Here is a 13,915-nt window from a genome sequence, read left to right on the forward strand (position 1 = left end):
CTGCCTGTTTATTTTGGTTTTAAGAAAGAAGCCACTTTCATTAAGAACAAATGTTTGTATAGTCCCTAACAATAAAACCGCCGGCCCCTGTATTACAAATGAGAATATTTTTCCTTTTTTTAAATCGTTTTTGCCTTTTAATTTGATTCGTTTCGTAGCTTTTGAATTATGTATATTAGATTTTCGTATGTTTTCTTCCAGATATTTGCGGAGTGGTGAGATGAAATGAAGAGAAGGCGTACAGCCTTTATTTCTCCTGTCTCTGTGAAAAATGTCAAAGTAAATTAGCCGATGTGGAGCTGCTGTCTGAGACTCAAACAGTTGTGGATGTGAGAAAAGATAAAAATGTTTTGTTTTTTCTCGTTTCTAATCGGGAGCCTGCTCGGGTATTCTCGCTGGAGATCGGACACAAAGGAAGGTGCTCGTCACACACACTGTAAAAACACGAGAGTTCAGCTCTGACTGAATCCCGAGTCCGCTTTTAAACAACGACGATGACTTCCTGTGGTTAGTCGTCCCGCGGCTCCGTGCCCGTGTGCTTCCCGGACTGAAGCGTGTGGCGAACTGGCCAAACCCTAAAACTAAACTCCCGCATCTGAAACCCGCCAAAGAAGAGAAGCGCCAATCAGATACGAGCGTCGTGGTGTGTGATCTTTATATACAGACCCGCGAGGGCTCTCCCACGAGCAGCAGAGTGGCGCAGCGGAAGCGTGCTGGGCCCATAACCCAGAGGTCGATGGATCGAAACCATCCTCTGCTATGGATTTGCTTTTTTTTCACTGAGCTCCGCAGACATTTACCCCGAGCCTCGTGGACGCGGCGGAACAAACTGCTGAAAACACGATCGAACTTTTTCCATATCAGGCTGAACAAACCGGCAAATGTTCGCCCGAATGTGTAACTGCACTAAAAGATGAGACGTGGCGCCCCCTGTCGGAGGTGGGGGGTTAATGCCGCTGGAGGTGTTGAAGACCTGAGGAGCCAACCCGCCTGACCGGGGCATCAAAACACCAACAAGCCTCCATCCATCAGACGCTCAGAGAAGCTCAGGAGGAGCTGCTCTGTGTCTCTGTGGATCCAGAGAAAGCATAAGAAAGGACAGCTGGAAGGTGGAGGTCAACCATCCACAGGCAGGTGAAGAAGGGAGTGCAGGCAGGGTGGAGACCAGTGTCAGCCATGAATGGTTTGCAGACGGTGGAGGTCAGCATGTGCAGGGGGAGACTGGATTTATTAGACAAAGGATGATGAAGATGGAGAAGAGGAGGGCCTCGGAGGAGGCTCATGGATGTGGTGAAGGAGGACGTGCAGAGGGTTGGAGTGACTGAGGAGGGGGTGGAGGCCAGTGGTGGAGATGGACATTTTTCTAATGTCTGTAAATAAATGAAGGAAACCTCAGCATCTTTCATCCCAGCTGGAACGTACCAAGTGTCACTTATGGGGAGGGCCGATGGAGATGATGAACCATGAGTCGGCCTTGTTTCTGTAAGCTGATTAGTTTTGTCATCAGTGTGTCTCACAGCTGATCAGCTGTATCGATCCTTCCACGAGACAGAAATGTCCCAGTGACGGAGGCGGTGAAGTTGCATTTAAAAAAATGTGTTTGTCCTTCGCTTAAGAAAGGGAATTGTGTGTGTGTGTGTGTGTGTGTGTGTGTGTGTGTGTGTGTGTGGTGGGGGGGTGACCCGGTGAGCCCGGGATCCTCGGCGGGTCTGCAGCCTGCAGCTGGCCGGGGATGAGCGCTGACAGGCGGACTGAGCTGCACCCAAAGCCGCCTGCCCGCCTCCTCTCCCGGCCTCCAGCCTCCGCAGGCATTCGGTGAACTTTAATTTTTGCGCACTTGCTTTCTTCCGTTTTTCCATGTCATTTCCTGTGATAAAAAATGGTGGTCACAGCTCGGGGGAGGCGACTGAGTCGGTGCAAAAATTAACGCCAAACTTGTGATCTGCGGGCAGCGGCGGAGCCAGCGGACGGGGGAGGGGGCAGAGAGCGCGGTTCATCCCGGGGAGAGGCTCCCAGTCCCCGCTGCGTGTCTGCACGAAGGTGGGTCCGTGTCGGTGGCCACTGTGGCCAGTGAAAATGGCTTCCGAAAACTGCAGGCAGATTGCCAGCTGCCTGCAGATTGAAGCGGAGAAAGCGTGGCGCAGATCCGAGCCCGAACGCGCTCTCTGCGGTAACCCACTCCTGTCGGCCGCTAACCTGCGCAAAGTTAAAGGCAACTTTAGTCTGCGGCGTTCACGTGTCCATGGACCTCGCAGCGTACGTTCAGAGTTTCTTTGTCGGAGCTTCGTGAAGCCACGGAGGGGCAGATCCGTCCGAGACCCACACACTGATCCCCGGCATCTGTCCCTGTTCGATGCCGTAGGTCAATACTTGATCACACCCACAGCTGCTTTGTATTTCAGTCAGATAATCCCGTGTTCTTATCACGCAGGTGATTGACTGTTATCTTTCCAGGTAGAGTGTGGCTGTAGCAGGGTTATTATGGGATGCATGAAGCAGCAGCAGGACCCTTCAGAGTGTTTACTGCAGGCTCTGCAGCTTTGCATGATTCACTGTTCAGAATAATCCTTCTTTTTATGTTACACTGGCCCTGCTCCTGTATTCTCTGACAGAACGCTTTCGTCTGATTGGCCAGTTTCTGTAAGCTTCTGTTTGTTTTGTGACAGTATAACCGGGATGTGTAGGTGCATCAGCAGCGCTCAGGCTAAAAAATAAATCAGCCGCTGGGTCGGAGATGTTGGGAAAATTTGCTGAAAATCATTATTGGGTTCCATGTTTGAACAATACCGTTACATAGAGAATATTCCCAGCAGTCCACATATGCAAACGTCTTTCAGGTTAGTCTTGAGAAGTCAAGCACACCCAGTTTTTTCTTTTTTTAAATTTATTCTCAAAAATGCACATTTTCCCCTGAGCTTTACCCCAGTCACCGGGACGATGCCTCAGAGGTCAAGTCTGAGGCACACGCTGTTCGTCCAGCTTAAGTTTCTGCTTTTTTCTCTTATTATTAGAAAACGATTCCAGGAAATGAGCTTTTGTTTTGGTATGAAACGAACATTTGGATCCAGAATGATTCCCGCGCTCGATGACGGAGCGGCGGCGCGTGGGACTCCCGCAGCACTTTGATGACACGTAGCTGGTGTGGAGAAATGTGAACGATACAAAGAAACGCTTAAACCACGTTTCAGTCTGAGAGCTCATACCTGTGACCTTCACCTGTCCCCGATTCTGAAAAACGGAGCTTCAGTTTGTGAAGAGAAACACGAGTACGAATATCTGATAAACTGAACGTGCTGCGGGAGCAACGAGCGCCTCCTGTGACGCTCTAACGACTGTGTTTATTTTCCACAGACGGGTGTGAAGTGGACGACGGACCGGATTTCACCATCATGGTTCCACCATGAGCGAGAACTCGCTGGACCTCTGGTGTAAGCTTCACGTCTGCTCCCTGATTTGTCCCTAGAGCTTGATGTGGCTGATTGAATAATGAATATTTGAATGTTTCCGTGCTCGCGCTCTGAGCCCTAACATGTCGTCATTATCACGCTGACACGTGGAGCTGCTCGTGCGTTTCCTGCACACGTGTATTTGTTCAGTGGTCTGATTCTATCAGAACATGTTAGAAAAGCCTCTGATTGTGCTGCCAGCCACAAACGTTTTACCTCAAACACTCAAAGATGTGGTAAAAACTTTCTGTCCTCTCGTGACGGACGTGAGTGTCAGGATCATTTTGGGCTTTCAATCATTTCTTTGAACAGTTTCTTTGGATTGTACAGCTTTAAAGACTTTAAAGAACAAGTTTCTCTGGTCCAAAGTTCACGTATAGGCTCAAATATATATACAGACCCTATGTAATGTTTGGTCATTTAGCAAGTTGCGATCAGACACCTTCAGCAGTCTTCTGACGTAATCCTGTCTGGATAAAACAGCCCAGAGCGTGATGCTGCCACCGCCATGCGTCACAGCTGCAGTGTTCTCAGGGTTGAAAGCCTCACCTTTGCTCCTCCAATCAGCTCCATCTTTGTCTCATCTGACCATCAAACTTTTCTCCAGACGCCGTTTGGCTCGTCCACGTGGGCAGATTTCAGTTGAGCTCGTTGATTTTGGAGCAGGAGCTTCTTTCTTGGTCCATGGAGATGTGAGACTGGCTTCACTGTGGAAGGGACACTGGTGTTCCAGCAGATTCCAGTCCACAGCAGGCTTGATCCTGGGTGTTCCTGAACATCCTAACAGTTTCCTGTCATCTGAGGGGGGCAGTCTGGGTCTCTCCCAGACCTCAGTGGAGACAGATCTGAGTCACTTGTGTGATTTTGAACCTTGTTCAGAAACGGCTCAGAGAAACGTGTAAACCAACAGTTCTGCTTTTAGATCTTCACTGAGACGTCTCGATGCGCGCTCAGTCATCCGGGTAAGGAAATCCCAAAAGGCTGATCCTGTTCATCTGGACGTTTTCAGTGGGAGAAACGTTTCATCATCATCAGGCGACTGCAGGTCTCCACCCTTATAAACAGAACATGTGCATAATAGCTGACACCAGCACCACTGACGAACAGCTTGCTGTCAGGTCGGTTTCATGACCTACGTCCAGATGAACAGAATCAACTTTCTGGGACTTCACTGAGTTTGTTGGATTTTCCCTTTGTCTGCACCTGATTTGATGATGTCATTATTTGCACTCTGGTTCAACAACATCTGAATCTCAGGATTGTCTTCTCAAATCTTCCTAAAGTAATAATCTGTTATTAAAGAAGAAGATTTGGAGATAACCTTTATCTGCTGGGTTTGTCCTTCAGTCTGTGAGGAGTGTCAGGACTATTTCCAGAAGGAGTGTCCGTCTCACGGGCCCCCACTGTTCGTCCGGGACACGCACGCAGCCCCGGGGACGGCCAACAGGGCGGCGCTCACGGTCCCATCGGGTTTAGAGGTGTTCAGCGAGGGAGACGAGGTAGATGTTCGCTGCGTGGACGCGATCTACCCGAAGGGGGCGCTGTTTGGGCCGTATGAGGGAGAGCTGGTGTCCAAGGACAGATCCTCAGGATTCTTTTCATGGATCGTAAGCTCGCCACAGACACCAGTGTACAACCAGTATACAACCAGTATACAACCAGTATACAACCAGTATACAACTACTTTCCTTTTGTTCCGGGACGTCTGAATCTGTTTGCTTTCCCGTTTTCAGATTGTTGATGTGCACAACACTTACCAGTCCATCGATGGCAGCGATGAGACCAAAGCCAACTGGATGAGGTGAACTTTAGTCTGAGGTTAACGTCATCCATCACCGCCGGCGTTTCAGTTGTACCGACGGGTTCTCTTCTACTGAGCCAACAACCTTTCATACATCTCTTTTTTTCTCTTTAATTTCATTTTAAATTTGGGTGCTTGGCAACACATTCATCACCTCATTAAAACCACAATACCACAGTAAATCTGATTTGCAGGAGTTACTGAGTTACATCTCAGAGGTCAGACTGATCCATGACGGTCTGTCCTGGAGAAACGACCCTCGGCTTTTCTGTCTCTGACCAGGTACGTGCGGACCTCGTTGGAGGAGAGCGACAGGAACCTCACGGCGTTTCAGCACGGTAAAAACATCTACTTCAGAGTCTGCCGGGCGCTGGCGGCCGGAGAGAAGCTGAGGGTCTGGTACAGCGACGATTACATCAGACGACTTCACTGCGTTTCTCAGGAGAGCATCGACCGCAACCTGGACACAGGTGAGGAGGCAGTCGGGTGAAATATTACAGCAGGTAACAGGAGACGCAGTCACTGAAAATATATCATGATTTTAAAATCTCTTCATACAATTTGGAATTTGGATGAAATCTCCCTTTTGTGCATCATCTATATGTCCCCTCTGTAATATTCTGGATATTTGTAATTAGAGACATTTCTTATATTTTGTAAACTTTGTAATATGTTGCATTATTTAATTAGTTCAGTCTGTTACTGTTGTCGTCTTGGAGCGACTGTGACCCACATAGACTCCTCAGGGATTATTCAGATGTCCTGCTCTTGGCTCTCCAGCAGGCGGCGCTGTTTCGCTGTTGCTCTCCTGGGTGCTGGAGTCTTTCTGTGGATCACTTTGTCACCTGTAGAGCACTTTGAACCCACTTTTAGGGGCTTTAAATACCTCAAAAACGGTTTTCTTTCAGGTCCTGGGAAAGACTTCAAGTCCCCGTGCCTGCAGTCAGCTCTGCAGGGCAAACTGAGCAAACAGCCGAGCGAAGAGTCCGACGGTCAGCCTCCGGCCAAGAGAAAGAAGATCGACCTCATCTTCAAACACGTCCTAGAAGCTTCTTTGGAGGACTCTGGTAAATTCAGGTTCCGGTCTGGCCAAACCAGCGAGTATAAAGTACCAGCCCTGGTTTCGGGGTTTGATTCCTCTGAGAGCGGCTTTGGCGTTCCCAACCTGAAGGTGGAAGAGAAGGAGGAGGAGAACCAGAGCACAGAGAAACCCTCCACCTCCTTCTGCCCCAACTGTGTGAAGCTGAAGAGGAGGATCCTGGAACTGGAGGAGGAGCTGTCCCGTCTCCGAGGAGAACAGGGAGACGCTGCTGCTCCGGCGACGTCCGAACAGACTCAACGCGATCAGGCCCCACCGCACCCCGAGCAAGGCCCCATCGAGGATTTTCAAGGTATGTGAGAGAGCAGGAGGGCAGATGTTCTCTGCAGCGCAGCGGCGTTACCGCTCTGCAGTGTGGCTGTGTTTGACGTGCAGAGTCTAGCAGGCGTGTTTGTTTCGATCACCATCTGAAGCCACATTCACACAAAAAAGACTCTGAAGGTTCGTTTGGCTGTTTGTTTCCACCACAGTCCCACAAAGATTAGTCACATTAGTTAATACCTGCAGACTTTTGCACACATCAGCCACTTTATTAGGAACACCTTGCAAGTAAAATGCAGTCTAATACAGATCAGTACATCCCGCCCACTGACCTCAGTAATGCATTTAAGTGTACCTAATAAAGTGTCTGGTGAGTGTGAATGAGAGAAAACTCAACCGATGAGCGATGTGTGTCGCTGCAGGAGCCCCCCTGAAGTCCGCCCAAGTTCACCACTGAGAGGAGGAAAAGCTCTCTGTCGGGACAGAAAGTTTTCTAGACCGGGCCGCGAGTCGTTTGGTACCGGGCCGCGAGAGTTGATGCTCGGGTGTGAAATTCACGGTTTTCAGGTTTTTATCGTTATTTTCTTTTAATCGTTTTTATTGTTAACTCGCTTTCCCTGGGTCTTTCCCGTGGGTTATGAATAAATCTTTTTTTGGTACTGGTACTGCTTTTATTTTATTGTATTTATCCGCGACACCTTAAAGGCCAGTCCGTGAAAATATTGTCGGGCATAAACCGGTCCGTGGCGCAGAAAGGGTTGGGGACCTTTGTTCTAGACGGTTCTTGGTTCAGTTCAGTGATTTCATGCAGATTGTGATGCCAGACAGTTTATTCAAACGTGCCAGCACTGCTGCTAGCTGCTGCAGTTTGTCAGCACATTGCGTGGTCGTCACCAGCGATGGGCAGTAACGCGTTCCTTGTAACTGCAGAGAGAGTATGAGCGTGCAGCGTTTAACGTGATGGGAAACTCACAGAGAAACTCGCGGATTCTTCCACTGACCGCGGCACACCTGCACCAGGGTAAACCTCCGCCTGCCCCACTCCTGCTTTACAGGTGAAAATAGAGCAACAACACCGCTGAGTCTTTGATTTTATTTATTTTCTGCTGTGTTTTACTTGCATCTATTTGAAAGACTGAGTGTAAACACACAAAATATTTTATCTTATGAGCTGGAATGTGCAGAAAATAGGTTTAAATGTTAAACTAATTCCTTCCAGTCAGAGAATGTTGCAGATAATTAAATGTTTGCTTGATGCATAAAGTTAAAAGATTAAAACTAATAAAACAAGTTTTAAAAAGAGACTTTTCCATTTGATTACATTTTGTATGATGATTATGCAGAAAAAGTAGAATTGGGCTGAAAGATCTATTTATCACCTCTTCAGGTTGTAAATCGTGTTTTTAAAAAGTAACTAAGTAACTAATTACTTTTGAAAATAAGTAATCAGTAAAGTAACGGGATTACTTTTGTGGGGAAGTAATCAGTAATTAGTTACTGATTACTTTTTTCAAGTAACTTGACCAGCACTGGTCGTCACAGACCGCTAGCTCAGCTGATGGTCGGTGCCGAGGCCGCCGCCTCTGTCTTCTGTCAGAAATGTGAATGAACACACAGCCGAGTGCCGTCCTGAGGAGCTGGCTGTCCTGTGAGCTGTGGAGTGGTTCTACTATGACGATCATGACAGCAAAGATATCTGCCAAACGCGAGGAGTGCTCTAAGCACGTGTGAATCCTGTCTAATGGTTGTGGAGCGCTCACGTTGATGCTCCCCACTGTGTTTACAGCAGAGCAGTTGAGATGAGCTGTGCAGCCCCAGAAATCTGCTCAGCTGCTTGATAAAGTCATTCACTCTGCATGATATTAGACATTTGATGTGACTTTAATGCTGGTTACTCTCAGAAGTTGAATAAGTTTCTCTTTGCAGGGATGGAGCCCTTGACACCCACTCAGGTGGTTCTGGACGAAGACGAGCAGGACGTGGACTCTGCCGATGAGTCCATCGCTGCAGATCTTGTGATATCTCCCGAGGACTCGTCGAAGCTTTCCTCCGCAGGAGGCAGACGGATTCGACGCTTCAAGCAGGAGTGGCTGAAAAAGTTCTGGTTCCTCCGTTACTCGCCAACCCTGAATGAGATGTGGTGCCACGTGTGCCGCCAGTACACCGTCCAGTCATCCCGCACCTCAGCTTTCATTATCGGCTCCAAGCAATTCAAGATCCACACCATCAAGCTGCACAGCCAGAGCAACCTCCACAAGAAGTGTCTGCAGCTGTACAAGCTGCGCATGCATCCGGAAAAGACCGAGGAAATGTGCAAGAACATGATGCTTCTCTTCAACGCAGCGTACCACCTGGCCCTAGAAGGGCGGCCCTTCTCCGACCTCCGTTCATTGGCAGAGCTCCTGAAGAAGTGCGAGCTCAAAGTGGTAGATCAGTATATGAATGAAGGCGACTGTCAGATCCTAATCCACCACATCGCCCGGGCTGTGAAGGAGGATCTCGCAGAGAAGATGCGTCTGTCTCCCTTCCTGAGCGTCATAATGGACGCCCAAAACGATGACCTTTTCTCCGACATGGTGGCGGTCTACGTCCAGTTCGTTACCAACGAGGGCTCCCCAAACACAGAGTTCCTGTCCTTGCAAAGACTGACCGTGGCCAATGTGGATGGGTATCTCCAGGTCATGGATCGTGCCTTTGGTGTCCTAGGCCTCCGGTTTCAGGACTTGCTGGTGGTCGGTTTGGGGGTGGACGGCACCAACATCTCTTCAGGAATGAGAGCAAACCTTTATATAGCTGTCCAAAAAACCTTTCCCTGGATCCTCTGTCTTCCCATCATGATCCATCGACCACATCTGGAAGTTCTGGATGCCATCAGTGGAAAGGAGCTCTCCTGCCTGGAGGACCTGGAAAACAACCTCAAACAGCTTCTCAGTTTTTACCGCTACTCCCCTCGCATGATGGCCGAACTGCGATCCACTGCACCAACACTGTCAGAGGAGACGGAGTTCCTAGGAGACATCAGAGCCATACGCTGGATCATAGGAGAGCCCAACGTCCTTAATGCGCTCATCAAGGATTACCTGGAGGTCGTTGCACACCTTAAGGAGATCAGTAGCCAGACACAGAGGGCTGACGCTGCGGCCATCGCGCTCACCCTCCTCCAGTTCCTCATGGACTATCAGTCAGTGAAGCTCATCTACTTCCTGCTCGACATCATAGCTATCCTGTCACGATTGGCCTTCACCTTTCAGGGAGAGTACCTGCTGGTGTCGCAGGTGGAAGCCAAGATAGAGGAGGCCATTCAGGAGATAGGCCAGTTGGTGGACTGCCCCGGAGAATATCTGCAGGAGTTTGAGGAAAATTTCAGAGAAAGTTTTAACGGAGTTGCCTTGAAGAACCTGCGCGTTGCAGAGTCCAAGTTTCAGTCCATCAGAGAAAAGATCTGCAACAGGAGCCAAAGCATCCTGTCTCAGAGGTTGGACCTGCAGAGCTGCTCATTTGCCAAAGCCTGCAAGGTGCTGGACCTGTCCACCTGGCCCAGCAACCACGAGGACCTGCAAGCCTACGGGGACGAGGAAATCAAGATTATATTCAACCACCTGGAATCGATTCCCACCGCAGCCCAGGAGGTCTCCCAGACGGAGGCCAGAGGCAGCCTGGTGGTGGAGTGGAAGGATCTGAAAGCAGACTACTACAGTATGAACGGTTTTAAAGAGGTGATCGGCCACATCTGCAGGTACAAGCAACGCTTCCCGCTGCTGAACCGCATCGTGCAGGTCGTCAGGGTCCTGCCCAGCTCCACGGCCTGCTGCGATAAGGGCCGAGGGTCTCTGCAGAAAATGTGCAAGAACAACCGCTCCCGGCTGACCCTGGAACAGATGAACGATCTGCTGACTGTGGCTGTTAATGGACCGCCCATCGCAAACTTTGACGGGAAGCGAGCATTGGACAGCTGGTTCGAGGAAAAGTCCGGCAGCAGCTACTCGCTCTCGGCTGAGGTGTTGAACAGGATGTCGGCGGCTGATCAGAAATGCGTGCTGCACAGCGTTGACGTCAACGCAGAATTCTACCCTGATGTGTAACATGCAGATCCTGTGCTGCTGAAAGATGTGGTGTGCAGCCAAACAAGGGTAGACGCTGAATTCAGAAAAGCCGTGACGTCACAATTACTGCCACCAAATTCAGCTGGAAGAACAAAAGCAGCCAATCGGTGTGAAGAGGCAGAAAATCAAACATCCCAAAAATTCCACTAAAAACTCAAGAAAACCCAAACGAGCCATGTGAGCGCGTCTTGACCTTCAGTGGCCTTTGGCTCGTTCAGTCATCAGGTTCTGGGAACACTTTCTGCACGGCCACCAAAATGTTTGTTGTGAAATTTTAGCTTCATATATCAAAAATGTTTCAACATATAGGATTTTAAAAATGGCTCTGTAGACTTACTTCCAGCAGCTTTTATCTTTTTTTGCAGTTTGAAATCTGAGGCCATGTTTGAATATGAGTATCTCCAAAACTGTTAAATGTTAAACATACAAGTAGTGGGACTCTCCAACATTTGCTCTCAGAGGTGAAACGTCTGGAAACCTGGAGGCCAGTCGCTTTTCTTTGCGAGCTCCTTAGACGACCGTGACCTGGTGAGAACCTTCACAGACATAATGATATAAAACTTTTCATATGAGAAATAAACTTAGCAAAGCAATTAAGACTTGTGAAAAGGGGATTTCTAGCTCATTTCCCATGATTGGCAGTCGGATACAAGACAAACATGACCTCATAGTGGGTGAAAATAAATATTTAACATATTAAGCTAAAGTTTCACAGCAATCCTTTTACATGTCCAAACTTTTGATCGTGAGACCTTTGGACAAATCGAAGGTGGTCGAGCCGAGAGCCCACGGCGACTGAGATAGACTGAAGAAGCGTTTCTCCACAGAGCTTCAGCCTGCAGTCTGCTCGTTCTGCTCGTGAACGTGCGAAAGCTCATCATCAGCTGCATTTAAAGGAGCTACAGAAACACACGTTATGAAGATGAAGGCCTCTGCAGACCAGAGAAAATGTCACATGACCTTTTAACATCCACCAGCTCAACTGGAAATCTTACTAAGACGAACTCCGAGTCAGACTCTCTGTAAAAGGCCTGATCTGACTGCTATGGTATTCTGGTCTCTGTGTGAATGGGTTGCAACCTAATCTCGACCCAAGTGAACAAAAATGACCGCAAAGTGCTTCAAAACGTCCCAAATCGATGCAAAACGACGTCCAAAAGGCTCCGAGAGACCCACGACCTCCACGGAGACACAGACTCACCACCAAGAAACAAACGTCCACAGGGAGGCGGCGAAACAAGAAGCACAAAAACAAGCGACGGAAGACGAGCTGAGCGTGTGCCGTTGTGTTGCTTTCACGTGTCCGTGCTCGGCTGGGAGCCTCCCGCTCCGAGCTGCGCTTGTTCCATGTGATAATGAAGCGCTTGTTGCCACGATAACAGACAGTTTCACATCGGGAACAATCGTTGCTCTCTGCTTTAGCTCATCTGCCAGCAGCTTATTCAGTGTTGTGCCTGACAGGAATGAAAAGCTGGAGTGTGAGGATGTATAAAGGCTTTATATTTCTATTAGAAATGCCCTGCTGCACATGGTCTATACTGTGGTGACTGTACATACTGTAAATGCTGCCGAGCCTGTTTTTAAAGGACAGTGTTTTTCTCTTGAATTGGATGATTGTGCCAAAATGATCGAATGCGAAGAAAAAGGTGCTATCCTGCGACGCCACGCTGTACTTTTGCCATATTTGTTCAGTCTTTAGTGCAGCCAATGATCTATTTTATGTTCCTGATGCCATTTTCCACTGATGTTCTGCAGGAGCAGTTCAGCTTCGGCCAAAGCTTCAGAGGCGTTGTAACAGCTGCATGATCGACTGCTGCTTTCAGCTCCTTCCTAAGCCTGTTTTATAATTATTATAAAGGTTTTTTTGCTCATGTTTAATGCAGAAATAAATATGCCATGATGGGAATGATCAGCCTGACTTTATTTTTTATATTTGTCTGAATTTAAATTAATATTTTTGAGAAATTTGTCATTTTTAAAAATTATTTTGCTTCATAAATATGAGCAGCTGATCTTCAGTCCTCCATAGTTTGAGTAGTTTTTCTCAGACTGTAGTTAAAAGATGGATGCAGCTGTTAGTTCTACAGAGAAGCCAACAGGGGGCGACTCTTGTGGTCTGATTGTATAGAATTATATTTGATATATATTTTCATGAATATTGTTCATATTTTCATACAATATTATTTACACCATTTAAAAAATGTTTTTCGTAAATTTTTCAGAAAACATTTAATTACATATTCTGATAATTCATGAATTTGAGATTTAAGCAGATGACCCCGCCCCTCTCTGGTTCTGCCGGAGGTTTCTTCCTGTTTTTCCTTCACACTGTCGTCAAAACGCTGGCTCATTATTATTGTAGGGTCTTTACCTGAGAATATAAAATGCTTGTGATTTGGTGCAATACAAATAAAATTGAATGAATTAATATTTTTGGTCATATAATTGGTCAATAACAGTCAGCTTTATCTTTTAGTAATTAAAATAAATAAATCTTTGGACATGTTTTTCTGATCTGTGTAAGAATGTTATTTGAATATTTGAGGGGAAATTCATTACTATTCATTAAATGTTTATTTTCACCAGTAAAATTTTAAAAATAATTTTTTTTATTTAATTCTTTTTTCTGTGTTTTTCTAATATTTTCTAAATTACAAAGCGAGTTAGTAAATTACTTTATTGCAAATTATTATTTAATGCTCTCAGTTGCAGTTGCAATCTGAGTTAAATACTCATCTACGGAGCCCCGCAAGGGACAGTGGAGGAAAAAAGATGAAGATGACTCATCTTCATCTTTTTTCCTCCACTGTCCCTTGCGGGGCTCCGTACTCATCTTATACTTCATAATAACATTTAATTAGCAGACGTTGGGTCTTATTGATCCTGGGATGTTACTTTTCCACATGGACGATGTTATACATTATTCGGTGTATTAGATGCTTCTTTTTAATACTCAGCTTCCAGCTTTTAAAACAATGTTCCTAATACTGTAGGTGATTATTATTGTTTGGATGAACTGATCAGATGATGGCGTTAGCTGAAGTTTTCCGTAATTAGTTTAAAATAAATATTTATAAACTAGTAAAAAGAGCAAATGAAGCAAAGACGACGCATCTTCTTTATTTGTTTGTTTAAAGCCACAAAAATAAGAAAAACCTTTTTCAGTGTTGTAATTACCCGGAACTGCATTTCCCATAATGCCGCG

General features: G+C 47.0%; 1 protein-coding gene and 1 non-coding gene across 5 annotated transcripts; both read left to right on the forward strand.

The window, feature by feature from the left end:
• The first annotated feature begins 503 nt into the window (after positions 1 to 503).
• prdm11 (PR domain containing 11) lies at positions 504 to 12,622 on the forward strand. Of its 4 annotated transcripts, none has more exons than XM_026172349.1 (8): positions 1,682 to 2,040; positions 3,012 to 3,266; positions 3,352 to 3,428; positions 4,794 to 5,053; positions 5,180 to 5,247; positions 5,530 to 5,717; positions 6,156 to 6,638; positions 8,534 to 12,622. In XM_026172349.1, exons 3-8 carry the CDS (start codon positions 3,401 to 3,403, stop codon positions 10,687 to 10,689), a joined length of 3,183 nt encoding a protein of 1,060 aa, XP_026028134.1. In that variant the 5' UTR covers positions 1,682 to 2,040; positions 3,012 to 3,266; positions 3,352 to 3,400; the 3' UTR covers positions 10,690 to 12,622. The 4 variants fall into 4 exon arrangements, with proteins under 4 accessions (XP_026028136.1, XP_026028134.1, XP_026028133.1 ...); XM_026172350.1 differs by lacking the exon at positions 1,682 to 2,040 and adding an exon at positions 2,050 to 2,362; XM_026172351.1 differs by lacking the exons at positions 1,682 to 2,040; positions 3,012 to 3,266 and adding an exon at positions 504 to 1,482.
• Positions 689 to 760, forward strand: trnam-cau (transfer RNA methionine (anticodon CAU)). Its single transcript has one exon. It is a non-coding gene; the product is annotated as a tRNA-Met (tRNA).
• Positions 12,623 to 13,915: the final 1,293 nt, after the last annotated feature.

Source organism: Astatotilapia calliptera, chromosome 7, assembly GCF_900246225.1.
Source record: "Astatotilapia calliptera chromosome 7, fAstCal1.2, whole genome shotgun sequence".
In the NCBI taxonomy this organism is placed as follows: domain Eukaryota; kingdom Metazoa; phylum Chordata; class Actinopteri; order Cichliformes; family Cichlidae; genus Astatotilapia; species Astatotilapia calliptera.

What these genes read in the sequence shown, in the direction of transcription:
- prdm11 (XM_026172351.1), top strand. Translation starts at nt 3,401, where the DNA reads ATGAGCGAGAACTCGCTGGACCTCTGGT. An exon ending in ACCAAAGCCAACTGGATGAG is followed by an intron (nt 5,248 to 5,529) that starts GTGAACTTTAGT and finishes GTCTCTGACCAG; the next exon opens with GTACGTGCGGACCTCGTTGG. An exon ending in CCCCATCGAGGATTTTCAAG is followed by an intron (nt 6,639 to 8,533) that starts GTATGTGAGAGA and finishes TTCTCTTTGCAG; the next exon opens with GGATGGAGCCCTTGACACCC.